Source organism: Rhincodon typus, chromosome 18 (assembly GCF_021869965.1).
Source record: "Rhincodon typus isolate 14 chromosome 18, sRhiTyp1.1, whole genome shotgun sequence".
Taxonomy (NCBI): Eukaryota; Metazoa; Chordata; class Chondrichthyes; order Orectolobiformes; family Rhincodontidae; genus Rhincodon; species Rhincodon typus.
In genome coordinates this window covers 32,617,934-32,634,557 of record NC_063349.1, presented here as the reverse complement: position 1 = coordinate 32,634,557, position 16,624 = coordinate 32,617,934, and the positions used below count along the sequence as shown (strand labels likewise).

Here is a 16,624-nt window from a genome sequence, read left to right as displayed (position 1 = left end):
TCCTCCTCAGTCACTTCTCTCTACTTTCCTCATTGATGAACTTAAATGAACCAAATATTCTTACTGATTCATACTTATTTTTCAATACCTAATTACAAATTAAACAGTGAAATACAGATCACACCGTGATTTGAATTGCCGTATTACTTTCTTGCTGAATGTTCTGGTGTGTGACTACCAGAACTTGATTAGTCCCCTTCATAGTTACTGCAAGGCATGCCTTCCATCCTCCTTTTTCATTGCTTTAATCTTGTGCCTTCACATCTTTGTCCTTGATTTAATTTCCGTGGATCTATCACATAATTGAGCACCCACCTGGATCTGGTCATTTATATCCTATTGTGTTAATAATAATTTGTTTGTAATCAATTGCATACATTTGGGAGTGGTGTACTGACATTTATAACAGCTTCATTCACTAAGTGCAACCCTTTTATGATGTAAACACCGAAGCACATTGCTAGTCTTTGAACACTACTGTTATCATCTTCTAGGTATCTTGGTTCCTTTGAGGCAGTGTACTGTTACTCAGAAGGCTACTGTTGTCCTGATAGAAAACCTGGAGACAGCTACTTCACTGTCAGAATTTTTGGGAGAGCTATTGGATGCACTAGAAAACCGGGGTGCAGAAAATCCTTTTACTTTCCAGCATGGTAAGTGTTATGAAGAAGTTGTCAACACCCCCCCACCCCCGCCTCTGATAACTGAAACTGAAACTGAAACTGAAACACCTAGAAAAGCTCACCTCGCCTCATAATCTGTTAAAGGAAGTGTGAAAAGTGGTGCAACCTACCTCTCCCCTCCCAATCTGTTATAAAGGGGAGGTTAAATGAAATGAACTCCTGACAGTCACTTTATATTCAAGAAGTAACAATTTATTTATCTACCCCTAGCAGTGAACAAATTAACAGAACTACTAACAAACCAAACAATCCCCCTTAACTACTAAATGTTCACTAATAAAACTAAATTCTAATGATTTGCTATTCCAATAAATACAAGTCACACTTATGGAAAACAAATTAATAACAAAAGAGCTTAAAATTCAGTCTCTCGAAATTACAACCAAGTTACATTTTCCAGAATGTTCTGTGCCTTCTCTGCTGTTCTTCAGTCAGGAACGCCTTTCTCTGTCAAATTCTTATGTCAGGATTATTAGCTAAGAGTGCCTCTGTACCTTTAGTAAAATGATGGTTTTGTGAGAGCCGGTTATTATCTCTTTAGGGTTGCTGGTTGTTAACTCTAACAGATGGCAGTTCTCTCACTGATTTTCAAATACCTTCTTCTTTTATACCCTCAATAACCTATCAATTTCTTACAATAAGATTGGTCCTAGGTTGTCAAAACCATCAGATTTAAATTTAATTGGTTTTTAGTCACTAAGTGCCTGGTTAAAGTTAACTGGCTGATATTCAAACTGGTTGCCTTAATAACAAAACAAGACTATGGCCTGGGTTGCTAACCATACAGCCTTTTGATAAGAATGTTTCAATTTCAGGAACTTACTGTGCCTGCTGCTGCTCGCAAACATTTTTATTTTAATGTCCAAGCTTAGGAAAAGCACATCATCTGTTAAAGGGACCACTCACTTTCTCAATTTATAATTTCGCAAACAAATTCTAATGCCCTGCTTTCCAATCCACAAGTATGAGGAATGGTGTTAAGTTGAGGATAACACCAGATCTGAAGTTAGCTTTTACTTAATAAATGGCTTCATCTGCATGTCAGAGGTGTCACGTGGTCGTTAGGGTTCAACTTCCAATGACAATAGTCATCAACAAACCAACTGGAGCTTAAACAGGGCTCATGTGTTTTCTTTTCTGTGTGTCATATCTCTGCAGTGAACGGAGCTGACCTTTCTTTGGCACAATAATAGACACAATTGAGTTAATGAAAATTATGTGAGCGTGTCACCATGTTTATCTTTTTTGTGTGCAATGCTGTTCTTGTTTATGAAAAGCACTTAAAACATCTGTTCACCAATCATAGCACGATTTAAAGGATCCATTTCAATAACACCTCTAAATATGATTAAAACATTTTTTTGGACTGTTAGTGAGCTTACATAGATGCTTATGATGAGCTTTTCTCCCAAGATTCTTGTTAAATATCACAAAAATTTGAAAAAACTACAAGGCTGTGTGCAGTTGCTTTTTAAGTTATACTTGCGATCCTAAAGTTGTAAAATTTTAAAATGCAAACCTCCAAGAAAGGATTTTACATAAGTGCGGAGTTTTTTTTGAAGAAGGTTCCATTGCAAGAAAGAATGAAAAGAGAACTTAGTGTTCATCATCATCCTCAAGTACGATCAAACAGACTCAACAGTTGCCATGCTTTTGTCAGAGATCAATTTCAGAAAATTGCCTGTACTTAATCTACTGCCTGATGAACATTCTCATACCAAATTGAAAAATAAATCAAGTCCCTGTGCTGGGACGCTTTTATTAGATGTACTGTCATTTTCAAGTGAGTTTATTGTATCTTATTAAGCCAGATATTTGCAGATCGTTAGTTATTAGTGCAGTCCCTGCTACAAAGGCATACGTTCTGATTAAACATTCCTGCAAAGTATGGGATTATTCTGACACAATTTGTGTGTTAGATTTTGAGACTATTTATTTTTGTGTATTTGTGATTTACTCCAAGAAAGTAAAAACAATTTGTATGATTTATTTAAGTAGGTATGTGGGGCATGAGTGATGTACCATTCATGGGTGTGGGGGGAGTTGGATCAACTTTTGATCTTTTTCCTATCCCCTTCTGATGATAGAAATTGGCAGTTAATTAGATTTCAAAGACAAAAATGCAGTATTGCTAGGTTGCAGCTATGGGTTTGTTGATGAGGATAGTTCAAAAGACGAAAAGTAGTATTTTCCTTCAAGAAGAGAAGAATACGAATAACCAAATATGTAATCTTGTTTTGTACTTTGTCCTCTATACATTTGTGAAATAACTGAAATTGTAAATAATTTAAGTTTCACTGTTATGTGCTTTTAGCATTAAAAAGATTTCTACTGTTTGCATATCTGCTTTCATAAAACTAGCATCAATCTAGCCTCTGCCTTAATTTCTGAGTGAGTTCTGTTCATTCTGCCTGTCAGATTGCTTCATGCTCCAGTTGTGGTATGACAATGGAAAGGGATGTACGAATAGAGAGAGATAGAATTGGGAGCAATAAACCTTATATATTTTATTTCATGTTGACAAATGAATAATACAACTGATGGAAGCCTTGTGCTTCAGATACGTATGAGAATGGGAATGAAAGCCTAATGAAAGTAAGGAAACACACCATTACCTTTTTGAAAGCATTTATTGATGAAAGGAAACAAAGCTGCAATCTAATTTTGGATACTTTATTGTTCCTTTTGAACCAAGTTGTAAGTCTTTGATTTCTGATGAGATGACGTTAAATAATTTCCTTTACTTTCCATAAGCACCCACTCCCTGCACCACTGATGCTCAGTAGCAGCAGTGTGCACTATCTACAAGATGCACTGCAGAAGTTCTCCAAAGGTCCTCAGACAGCACCTTCCAAACCCACAACCACTTCCGTCTAGAAGGACAAAGGCAGCAGAGGTATAGGAACACCACCACCTTCAATTTCCCCTCCAAGTCACTCACCATCCTGACTTGGAAATATATTGCCGTTCCTTCACTGTCACTGGGTCAAAATCCTGGAATTCCCTCTCTAATGGCATTGTGGGTCAACTCACAGGTGGACTGTAGCGGTACAGGAAGGCAGCTCACCACCACCTTCTCATGGGCAACTGGGGATAGGCAATAAATGCTGGGCACTCAGCTACACCCACATCCCACAAAGAATAAATTAAAAAAACACACTAATTTTTCAGTGTTGCTAATATCTGAAGTAGACAGGAGTCTCTTGGTGTTATAATGGTCATAAAGTAGTGTAATTGACTATTCCCTGTCATTAATAAAACACTCAAGATTCTGAGGGGGCTTCACAGGGTTAAGATATTGAGAAGATGTCTCCCCCCACCCCCCTCACCAACTGGTGGGGAAGTGCCAAACATGGAGGCATACTTACAGAATGCAGCGAGGTATTCATTTACAACTGAGGTGCAATGGGGTTTTTTCCCCCTCTGATTGGGTAGAGAATTCTGTAGCCTGGATAATTGTTGAGGCTAGATCACTGAAAATATTGAAGAGGTGGATGGATTTTTGAAATATCAAGGAGTTTAAGGTATGAGGAGCTGGCATGAAGGAGGAAGTGAGATTGAGGCAGATCAGCCACGATTTTGTTGAATGGCCAGGCAGGCAAGAGGGACTGAAAGACCTATTCCTAATGTTTAAGGTTCATTCAACAGTTTTATGGCCATTTTCACACAGACTTCAATCTACCTGTTTGTCAATATTTTATTTGTATTTCTGATTTACAGTTGATGGGACTTCGGAAACCTACTACTTCCAAAAAAATAGCTTTCTGATAGGGACAATGGCAAAGATGAGACTTCAAAGTTCAGACTTGATGGTGCAGCAACATTTTCGATGGGTTCAGCTTCGATGGGATGTGGAGCCTATCAGTGGTTTGCTTCAGAGGTTCCTCAAAAGACAAATTATTCACAAGGTAAGTGAACATTGGTTGACAGGAAATTTTGCTGCTTTGTTGTAGTATAAATGGGGATTGATATAAGTTATAATTGCACTTCCAAATTTTCAGAAGAGGGAACCACAGTGGTTATTTTTATTTTGCTTCCAAATCCACTGTGTGTTGATGAGATCAATTTTTGTTTATTTGTTCATGGGCTGTGGGCATCACTGGAGGCCAGCATTCATTGCCCGTCACTAAGTTAAGAGTTAACGACATTGTTGTGGCTCTGGAGTCGCATGTAGGCCAAGGCAGTGAAGACAGCAGTTTCCCTCCCTGAAGGATGTTAATGAACCAGACGGGTTTTTCTAACAATTGACAATCATTATTAAACGCTTAATTCCAGATTTTCATTGAATTCAATTCAACCTTCACCAACTGCCATGTTGGGATTGGAACCCAGATCCCCAGAACTTTACCTTGGTCTCTGGATTAATAGTCCAGTGATAATACCACTAGACCGTCACCTCTTGAGAACTTTAAGGGATGTTAATAGCTGTTCATTTGTTGAATACATTTAAGGCAGCAAATTAGTGGTGAAACTTTAGTCATTTCCTTATCCAGAAACATTAGAAGATGTTATAGCTGCTTTTGTATGCACAATCTTGTAAAGCCTATCCATGTTTTGTACTGAATTTTTGTTTTAAAAATGGAATCCAACCTTGTCCACAAAATATCTTCTCTAAATCTCTGTTCATGTGGATAGATCCAGCAGAATCATAAATAGCTGTTGCTGATCCAAAGTAAGATGTGATATTCAATATTACGGTCTGATACATCCCTGGTTCCTGCTGAGTTTCTGAATACCAAACAGGTTAGATTTTGGTGCACTACAACTGATCTGACCAACTCTGATTGGAATGTCAGCCAGCTTTCCTAAATCCTACTGTGGAGAAAGTTGTGCACTTTTGCAAGCAGAGACTGGCGCTGGCTTGACTCATGTTTTTGTGGTAAATGAGCTTGCTAACTTAGAGTGAGGTTCCAAACCTGTGCCTATGGAAATTAGTACTACTCAAAATAAGCGTGGGAACGTTAATCACATCTGGCTTCCTTCAGGCTGAGGTGATGCCAGGAGCCTGTTTTTATCCGGGAGCTGGACTGGTTTGAGCTGACCTTGGCTCCAAATCCTTCCCCATCTGCCATACAATTTCCCACTTGGCACATTCCATTTGCTCACTGCCTACGCCAAGAACCAAAGCTAACAAATTAGCAGGAAATGGTGGAATGGAGTTAGGGGGGGTGAAGAGACTTATCCAAATACTGTGAAATATGGTTAACTATATTCTTGGTATACACCAAATGATAGTTAAGATTCCAATCAACAAAAATGTGTTTATCTCGATTTCTCTGCATTTATGTCAATTACTAGAGGACGCAGGTTTAAGGTAAAAGGGGATAATATAAAGGAGATGTGAGAAGCGTTTTTTTCTTTTTATACAGAGGATTAGTAAGTGCTTGGAATGTGCTGCCAGAGGTGGTGGTGGAGGCAGATACAATAGCAACTTTTAAGAGCCATCTCGACAGATACATGAATAGGCAGGGAATAGAAGGGTACAGATCGCTCAAAGGAAGAAGGCTTTAGTTTAGGAAGGCGTCATGCCTCAGTGCAGACTCGATGAGCTAAAAGGCCTGTTCCTGTACTGTTCGTTGTTGTTCTTGAGTTGTTCATAAGAAAATAATGACAATATTTTACAGTTCCAAGGGCAGTTACCACCTCCGACTGAGCCAACGTGTAAGGCTGTGCAGTGGGTATGCCGAGTCTGGCGTCAGCTGAATTCCTACTTGTCTCGCTTAGGAACGCCTGAGGCATTGATGGGACCTAGAGACTTCTTTTCCTGTCCAATTTTACCAGGCCAGGTTCAACCCATAATGAAGTAGGTTTCTCTCTGTGTGGGTTCAGTTCATGTTTCATCATGATATGTGTAATATCTTGAATCTGAAATTGTTGCTGTATTAAACTTTGCACCATCGTGTGGATTTTGATGCGAGTTAAGTTGTTTGTGACCCTTCTGAACTGAAGCCACCAAATAACCACCATGGTGAGATACCCGTGGAAATTAATACTAGTGAAAATAAATGTGAACACTCTAACCCCATGGTGGTTATTTTTGTTTTGATTCTAAATTCACTGCATGTTACTGCGATCATTTGATGGGACGTCACCTGCTGTTTATCTGCTGAATATTTTTAAACAGCAAATCAGGAGTTGGATTTACCCTGTTTCCTACTGATGGTAGCTAGGAAAATGTCGGTTTATGTGTAGATGATGTGTGGGGAGAGGGGGTAAGGAATGAATGATAGATGGGAATAGAGCCCAAAAAAGGGAGAGAAGAGCAGTTGGATAGACAAAGGAGTTGATGACGATCTGGCTAGGAGGGTGGTTAACTGTTAATGGGGACTGTTGTTGGCTAACAATAAGTAGTGTGTAATGGCAGGCTATGTGATAACAAGGCCTGGTATGTGGGGTAGGGGGCTAGGACATAGGAGAGTTTAGGCCCTAAAATTATTGAACTCGATATTGACTCCAGAGGGCTGCAGGGTCCCCAAGCTGAAAATGAGGTATTGTTCTTCCAGCTTGTGCTGCGCTTTGCTGGAACACTACAGCAAGCCTGAGACACAGATGTTGGCCAGGGAACAGGGTGGTGTGTTAAAGTGACAGGCAACTGGAAGGTCAGGGTCTTTTTTGCAGGCAGAACATAAATGTTCTGCAAAGCAATAACACAGTCTACATTTTGTTTCCCCAATATAGAGGAGACCGTATTATGAGCAATGAATGCAGTAGACTAGATATTAATTCTGCTCCTATATCTTATGGTCTTATGTTGTGCCGTTCTGTGTTCTTTTTTCCCCAGGATAGAACAAGTGCGGAATAGGTTCCAGCATGTAAAACAGCCAAAATGCATCTTTTTATAAAATGCCAGCTGGCTTTAAGTGCAGGATAGGTTTAACACATGCTAACGTTCCACAATTGTCTACTTTCTGTATGGGTGACAGCCACTCAACAGATTGCTTTGCTCTGGGTACAGACTACAGTAACTTAAATTAGCAGGCAGCACATACTGTGTTTCAGAAGCAAAGAGAATGGGTAATCCAGTATCATGAATCTCCAAGTTTGTTTTTAGATCTTGTGCAAATTCATGGCCAACATTTACTGAGGGGCCTTCAACATTTTAGCTGCAGGAGGGTTATACTCTGTGTAACATATTTTTTAAATTTGTTCTTGGGAGCTGGGCGTCCCTGACACGGCTACGTATATTGGATGATTGTAATTACCCTATGGAATATGCAGCGAGGCTTCTCCTTGAACTATTTGTAAAGGTGGTGCTTACACAGTGGTGTTGGGAAATTGCAGGATGGTGACCCAACAATGATGAAGGAACAGTAATATGTCCGCATTCAGAATGAGAGAGATTTGGAGGGGTACATAGAGGTGATGATGTTCTCACAACATTGTTGCTCTTATATTTATGTTCTTGTATGCATTGTTTATATTTTGAAAGTTCAATTATCTTGAATTTGCAGGTGGATGGCCAACTTGTGGAATAATATCATTGCTCCCAGAGCAGAAGATGCAATACTTTCCAGAGCCTCAGTGAGAAGACCTTGTAGACAAGGACAACCTGTAAATAAGATCCTTAATCAGGGGCAACAGGCTGTAGTCAAGGCTGCCCTGAGCATCCTGCTCAATAAAGCTGTTCTGCATGGTTGCTCTCTTTCAAGGCAAGGTAAAATGGAGAACAATAAATTGCATGCAGTCTGATTGTAACATAATCTTAAAAACCTGGTTTAATTCATTGTATACAGAATATAAGTCACATTGAATTATACATCCATTTTATTATGAGATTATATTTGTCATATTACTGTGAAACTGCAGTGAACTTTTAGACCCGAGAGATTGAGCAAGTTAACCTGCACTAAATGTGCATTTAAAATACAAAGCAAGCTGCCCTCTGTCATTGTTCTTGCTTTTCCCTCACAGCCTCCAAATTCCTGCATATCGAGTGCTCCCTTATAGTTATGGCACAACACTGGAATACAACACTGGATCCTGTGGAATGGTTCCAGGAAAGAAAACATAATACCCTTTAACTTGAAATACTTACATTGCTAAATTCGTACAGTGCAAAATGAAGTGACTTTTGTATTTGCAAGTATTTTTAAGAGAAGAATGTAACTTTCTGCCTACAGTGCCTTCAGCACGCAACTTTGCAAACATGAGCTCCAAGGAAAATCTGAACAAAGTTTAAAACTGCTTATCAGACCGAATTTGTCAAATGCCATGACCCATGTAATAGGTGGGAAGTCACAGACCCTACTGGTGTCCTGGATGTCTACGTGTGCTTTCAGCTGCAGAAACCTGAGTTCCTACTTTTAAACAATGACTGTAGGCACTGGCATGTCCATGAGGTTGAGAGTTACATGGATAGCACGCTCAGAGAGGTGGTCACAGCTCAGCTTTAGGGCCTGGAGGCAGGAAGGGACTCTATGACAGCCGGGCAGTCCAACAAAAAAGACAGGTAGTGCAGGAGTCCCCTGGGGTCCTGCTGACAAAGTTGTTTTCTGTTTTGGAAAGTGATTACAGCACTGCTTCAAGGATGTGCAGTCATGTTTGAGGCACCGTGAGTGGCTCAGCTGTACAGGAGGACAGGGCGAAGAAAGGGTCAGCCCTATGATAGGGAATTCCTTAGGGGAATGGACAACAATCGGACATTTCTGTGGCTGTAAATGAGACTTCGGGACAATATGCTGCCTTCCTGGTGCCAGGGTTAGGGATGTCACAGACTGGCTGCAAGATATTCTTCTGGGAGAGGATAAACAGCCTCGTGACTGAGCAGTATGATTTTTCTTGTGTCCGAGTGACACCAGTTACAAACACGAACAGTCCCCATTAACAGCTAATCACCCAGTGAGTTAGACCTGGTTGCTGCTGTCATATCCCTTGTGTTTACAAAAGCCAGGGAGAGATTACCTCCCCTTCTCAGCTAGGAAATTCTCAATGCTGTTTAGAATACTTGAACAGTGAGAAGAAATGATCTACACTTTTGAATTGATTAATTATAATCCAAATTAAGTAAATTTTAAAAAGAGAATTAGAAATGATAAATCTTACATAGTGACCAGGCACTGTATTAATTGTTCAGATATATAATATTGTCTGAACAAACTGAATCTGTTAATTGAGAATGTTTGATTCCAGAGTTTGAACAATATGCACCAGAATTCCAAGGATGGAGTTTTCCTTTAACAATGATATGCAATTACAAAACCAGCAAGAAGAAAATTGACAGCAATGCCTGGCGAAAAGTGAGCACTGGCCCCCGTAAGAAGTCTATCCATTCAGTGCCTCCATCTTGGAGCAAATTTGATGGGCAAAGAGAGGGTAAGGTGCACTACCATATAATTGACAATAAAAATTCAAGCAACATTAAATTAAAATTAATCAGAATCATGGTCTTAGAATCTGTAGTTCTTCATGTTGTAAATGTTACTACTTGTTTATTTTTAGCTTCTAAAAAAGTATATATTTGCTGTAGGAAACAATGTAAAATCAGCTACAGCAATTAAATTTGGTGCTTTTGTTGAAGTATTAAACCAGGGCCACATCTGTCTCCTGAAGTGATTGCAAAAAAGGCAGTGACTGTTTGAAAAGGAGCAAGAAGTTCTGGTGGTGTTCTGGTTGACATTCGTAAGTTGTTCAAAGTAACCAAAGGCAAATGTTCTGAACCTTCATTTATTTACCATTGTGGATTTTTTCAAAAGTGATTAAATGTGAACGTTTTGATTCCTATTTAATACCTTCTAATTCTTTTAAGTTTTTAATGCATTTCCAAGCTATCAAGTGCTTTTTTGCAACTTTGTCAATGTATTTAAATTGTCCTTAACTTTTCAATGCTTAAGGTGTTGCTTTATTTTGTTTGGAAATTAACTGCATTTAACAACTGCAGTGGATCAATGTGTGTGACCTTTGGTAACAGTTATTACACTCATGGTGCTGGAAATCAAGAAAGCCGATGTGTGCTGTAATTGACAGGTAGGGAAAGTAGTAGCTAAAGTCAGAAGATATTTGCCCTGTCTCGGAAAGAAAATTGAATTTATGAAATCCAAGGTATAAGTGGCAAAATAACTAAACTGTACTCTGCCTCTAATATGCAGTATACATAATATATTGTTCTCCTCTGAGTAGGTATTCAGCTAATGCCAGAATTGCCGAAAAGCTTCAACAAGTTGAATGCGCAGGTGAAATTGCAGTAAGTTTCTACCAGTGAAGATATTGACTAAAGCTCAGGAAAATAATGCTCTGATCTGTTGCATTGAAACAGTTAAACCATATATATAATTTTAGTTACTTTCTAATATTAGACATACCAGTAGCATGTTATGACTGAATCTTAGTTGTGAACGCCAAAGCCAAATATCGTGTCGTAATTTTCTAATTTCCAGAAGTTGTTGATTAATGTTAATTTTAAGCAACTTTGTTCCATTTTTGTGTCCGATTTGTAAACAGTAGCTATAATAAATGTTGAATGGTTAAAATAAATTATCACAGTGTAGTGCTATAATTAGAGCACTCCATTTAAAGCACAGATAAGATGCTTGATAAATATCTGTTTCGGTCATACTTTGGTTTTAAATGAAATTAACAGGTGTCTTCTTGAAGTCACAAGTGAATTATTTGGTCGGTCTCATCTTTGAAGTTCTGCAGTAATTATATAAGTCTGCTCAATATGCTGAATAATTATTGTTCTTATCTTTGAAGGGTCAGAGGTTGGGTTCAGAGTGGTGCGAATGCTATTTGATATAGTTTGAGGAGATGACCTTTAACTACAAGGCTGTGTTGTTGAAATAATAAAGAGGACCCCAGTGTTCTCATGCATAGCAAAGTTAGCATTTGTTTGTTGAGGTTTGACACTGATTGCTGCCCAGGGAGTAGGTCAACTTCACTTATTTTTTTGGGAAAATATGTAAGTTTATTTTACAGGATAACTTGTTCGATAGCTTTTAAAGTTGTCTTATGAGGCTTCCAGCAGCATCTGTAGTTTGGTGCTGTGAATAACCCTGTGATGTCTCATCCTGTTCATAATGGTTATTCATTTTAAAATCAACTCAGTAAATGTTGCATGTATTTACTTTCTCTTTGTAATGGTATGTGAATAAAATATAAATGTATGCCAAAGGTAATGAGTAAAGTCAGGGATTAAGGTGTTTAGGGCAAAAGGCCTATTCAGGATAGAATCATTGAAACCCACCGCATCTCCAACCAAAAGATGTTGTTCCGATGTGAAGGATATGGTTAGTGCCACATGTCAAGAATAGTTGCAAATGAGCCTGCAGTGGAGAGGGTAGGTGCACTGAGGGAGGGGGCTGCATCTGAAACCATTCACTAGGCATTCATGTGGGAATAACACCAGCCACCACACGTGATATGTAGACCACATAGGCATGCAGGGCCTCCACTCCCTTACCCTCCTGCAACACTGACTGTCTTTGTGTTGCACCTTCACGTCGCTGTCATGCTGGGGAGCTCCCTCAGATGTACACTCCTGTGTACCCATGCAGCTAAACAGCAGGCAGTGTAGATGGTGGGGTAAGGGTAGAGTGTAGAAGTGAGCCAATCCAGTTTGCTACTCCTGCTGCCATATGATGTATTTTTCACCATTATGCAACCCCAGCCATTGCACCTCATTGATGTCCAAGGAGGGATGCTGCAGGTACAACAAAGTATCTAGAGCCTAAACAGAGAGAGATACTGTTGCATGAATGGTGAAAAGCAAGAGTTTACAAAATAAAGAACTATTTGCACAACATTGTGCACAAACAAACTGCTTAAATAACATTTTAACTGTTGTCCTCATGGGCCTTTATTCCAATTTTCTTCTCCCTCTCACTGGAACACACTGAACTCCCCGGCTCCACAGATAGGGTGAAGGGAGCCTTCTCCGCAAAGGGACCCATTGGTCTGGGGAGTTTGGTCAGGCAACCCCAGCTTGTGTCTAGACAATCTCAATGTGCTGAGGGTCCTCTTGCTGGAGGAAAGGTCACCTTCCTTGGCTAGAATTTGGAGGGGGCGGAGAAGATAGAGGATAGATAGATAGCAGTGAGTAAGTGAGTGAGTGAGTAAGATGGAAGTGGGTTATCCAGTTGTTAGGGCTGTTGCATGGGGATAGTTTTAGGTTTTGGTTAAGGCTTTGACTCAGAGTGGAAGGAGATATCCATTTCTGTCATCGTGGTGCAGGTGAAATGTTGCTGTAGCAATATGTATTTTTACTTGTATTTTGTGGTCTGGAACTACAGGTAGTGATGGTAGAGACTGCAGTTCGGGGAGGTGATGGCCTAGTGGTATTATTGGTAAACCTGACAATTCAGAGACTCTGACAGTGTTCTGGGGATCCATGTTTGAATCCTGGCCTGGCAGATGGTGGAATTGGAATTCAATAGAAATCTGGAATTAGGAGTCGAATGATGACCTTTGTTATGAAGTTGGGTAGAGTGTTTGTGAATTGGAAGGCAGAAAGTTTGAATTAGTTGGTAAAAATGATCATGGGGCAAAGAGTGTCATGGTCCCTTTAAGAGCTTGTGTTTTGTCTGTGCTTGGAAGTTTACAAATGCAGGTGCACAGAGAGTGCTCAAATAGAGACATTTTGTATAGAACAGCCAAGCAGCATTTTTTTCCAAGACAACAAGTTTGAATTTGGCCAATTAATTTAAACAAAGCACCTAGATACAGAAAGCCAATTGAATTTAAATCTGATGGTATTAACAATCTGAAAGCAATCATGTGATAAGATTTTGATTATGTCATTACGGGCATATAAGACAAGGGCATTTGGAAAATCGGAGAGAGCTAACTGCCATCTGAAAGAGAGAGTCATCTGCCACCTGCCAGAGTTAGCTCTCAGAGAAAGCCCATCTAATTAATCAAAGGTATCATGGTATTTTCGCTCAAAGTCCTCATTGAAGAAATTATAAGAGATAAAACATCCCTGACAGCAGAATTAGCAGAAGAAAGGTGTTTGTGAAGAGATTGGAGATGACAGAATATTCCAGGAGACAATCCGTACGCATTTGGAGAGATTAATTTATTAATAATAATTATAATTCATTGTTCTCTTACTAGTTGGGTTTATTAAGTGGGACTTGTGTTTGTTTAAACAGCATTCCGGTACAATTTAGACAAGATAGGGAGTAGTTAGTAGTTTAAGGGGATATGTTGATTTGTTAGTAATTTTGTTAATTGTTGGGTTAAATAAATAAATTGCTTTTTGTTACTTGTAAAGTGGAGATCAGGGATTTTCTTTTTTTAATAAATTATGGGGGGAAAAGGTGAGCTTCTCTGGGTATTTCAGGGGTAATTATCAGAGGGAAACCCCTACTCCTGTCGTAACAGATTGGGGCTTGTGTTTTAGTTTAATTATCAGAAGGGTTCAGCTATTCCCCGTTGTAACACCATGAAACCGTTGCCACTTGTCGGAAAAACCCATCTGATTTGTTAATGTCCTTTAGCGAAGGAAATCTGCCATCCTTACTTGGTCTGGCCTACATGTGACTCCAGACCCACAACAATGTGGTTGACTCTTAACTGCCCTGTAGGCAATTAAGGATGGGCAGTGAATGCTGGTCAGGCCAGTGATGCCGACGTCCCATGAATGAATAAAAAAATTTGTTTTCTTTCACGTGACTGACCAGCAATATTTAGGCAATTCATTCATTGGCTATCATTTATGATTGTAAATTAAAGATCATCTGAGTGACTTTTCAAAATAAAATGAATATGCAAATTAAAAGCAGAAGTAGGTATTTTTGAGTGAGAATTTTCAACTTTCCAAATAACAACATTTTTTTAAACATTCAAGTTCCTTTGAGAGTGGTCCACTGAAGACTGCAGATCTAGAACAAGGGTTGGCTCTGTATGATGAAGGTGTTGACATAATCGAGGAGCTCCAGAGTATGTGCTTAAGCAAGTCTGAGTCTGATATAAGCAAGGTGAGAGAACTGTTCAAATTGACTGCATGATGATGGCCGTATTGGTAACCTGTTTGATTTGACCACCTAACATCAATTGTAGCAAAGGAATTGAATGATTCAGACTTTTGTCTCCTTGGCTCAGTTCATAATACTAGCACTTCTCAGGATGGTTTGGATTTCAGTCCCAATTAAAATCTTTAATGCATAAGCCTATTCAACGCAGCAATGAATGTGTGGCACGCTGATGGAGGTACTGTCTCTTGTACAATAGGTTAAAACTGGTCCCCTGTTTGCTACTTAAACTAGATACAAAAGATTAAAAAGGTGCAGGAACAGATTGACCGGGTGTATGTGTACACAGATCTTTGAAGATGGCAGTACAAGTTGAGAAGTCTGTTAAAAAGGCATAATCGATCATTGGTTAATTATCAGAAGTATGACAGTAGAAAAGGAAGGCAGTTATCTAAAACCATCATAGTATGCATTCATTCTTTAGCTACAATATTGTGTATGCTGTTGGCAAATCAGATTTTAGGAAGAATATCAAGGTCTTTGAGGGTGCACAAGAGGTTTACTAATACGGCATTAATGATGGGCGATTTTAGTTACGTGACGAGTGAAGAAGCCATAGTTGTTCTCCATAGACCAAGGGAAGTTCAGAGGAGATTTAATAGAGGTGTTCACAATCATGAGTGGTTTTGATAGAATAAATTGGGAAAATCTGACTTCAGTGACCAACGTATCATGGAAAAATTAAGGAATCATGGAATAATTAAAAATTAAGGTGATTAGCTAAAGAAGTGGTGGGTACATTAATTTTTGTTTAGACAGCAAGTTGTTCACGTATGAAATGCTGAGCCTGAAAGAATGATGGAAACTGATTCAATGATAACTTTTGAAAGAATGGATAAATACTCAATGGGGAAAAAGTACTGTAGAAAAAGTGATGAAGTAGGATCATTTGGATAGTCTTACCTTTGGCATAGCATGCCACATGGTTTCTTCCTTGCTTTGTAATTTCTGGAGTCTATTCAAACAGCAGGTAATATTCTTCTGTTCTTGACAACAGAATCCCTTCTTTAACCACCAATGCCAAAAACATTATTTAACTGATCATTCGTCTCAGCTGGTATTTGCAAGTTCTTGCCATGTACAAATTGATGTGTCTTTAAATTTGTCACATTGGCCATTCTTCTGAAATAATTTTGGGGCATTCTGAGGATATGATGATATAATTACATCTGTCTTGCTTGCTGGTTTTTCTCTTTTCCACTGTCAAGCTAGGCAGAGTTGGCTCCCAGTGTTAGTTTTGGCTGCTTAAACTTTAATATGCATTCACTTTCATACAACTGCTATGGTTCATCTATGTACATAAATCAATTTATATTATTACAGGAAGTAACATATGTTTAGTATACATATGGAAGGAAAGTGTTTTCAAACTTTTTTAGGTTATAGATGAAAATTGTTTGAATATAATGTGTTGTTAATATTGATTTTCTTGACTAAACAGAATGTTCAAGTTGCTCAGTGAAACAGTCATAGCCTCCTTAAAAAGAATTAAAAGAAGTTTGTGTTGGGCATTTATTCTTTAAATAAATTCCAGCCACAATTTCCTCTAATTTATCAAGGAAATGTTTCTCAAATCCACTGAGTTGAGTGCAATTTTCATTTCATTAGATTGTTTAACATTGGAGGTCATATGTTGAAGTATATACCTGCCGTTGCAATTGCTGTAAATTTTAAAATTGATATTTTTTCCATGACACAGATTGATATGTCAAAAGATCTTTCCTTTCTGATACCTGATTCTCAGCATGATCAGTCATCCCTAAATATGCTGAAAAATCATCATGCTGCTCAGTTACCAGTACCAAAGGTAATATAAGTTTGGAACCTCGGAGCTTTTTTGCTCAGCACTGTTATGGCAGCTGTTTGATACATATACACTAGCTAATAGAAATTCAGTAGAAAGTAATTCCCCAAGTGACACATTGAGACCGTTGATCCCTTGCAGGCAAGTTGTAAAATAGACAGCATGCTTTA

General features: G+C 38.8%; 1 protein-coding gene across 1 annotated transcript in view; it reads left to right on the top strand.

Annotated features, from left to right (window-relative positions):
* Positions 1-16,624, top strand: part of cttnbp2 (cortactin binding protein 2) — a 134,807-nt gene that overhangs the window by 116,450 nt on the left and 1,733 nt on the right. Inside the window, exons 17-24 of the mRNA XM_020525427.2 lie at positions 495-653; positions 4,404-4,591; positions 6,308-6,486; positions 8,135-8,337; positions 9,813-9,995; positions 10,800-10,863; positions 14,467-14,596; positions 16,350-16,457. Of these exons, the coding sequence (XP_020381016.2) occupies positions 495-653; positions 4,404-4,591; positions 6,308-6,486; positions 8,135-8,337; positions 9,813-9,995; positions 10,800-10,863; positions 14,467-14,596; positions 16,350-16,457 (1,214 nt within the window). The remainder of the gene's footprint in view (positions 1-494; positions 654-4,403; positions 4,592-6,307; positions 6,487-8,134; positions 8,338-9,812; positions 9,996-10,799; positions 10,864-14,466; positions 14,597-16,349; positions 16,458-16,624) is intronic.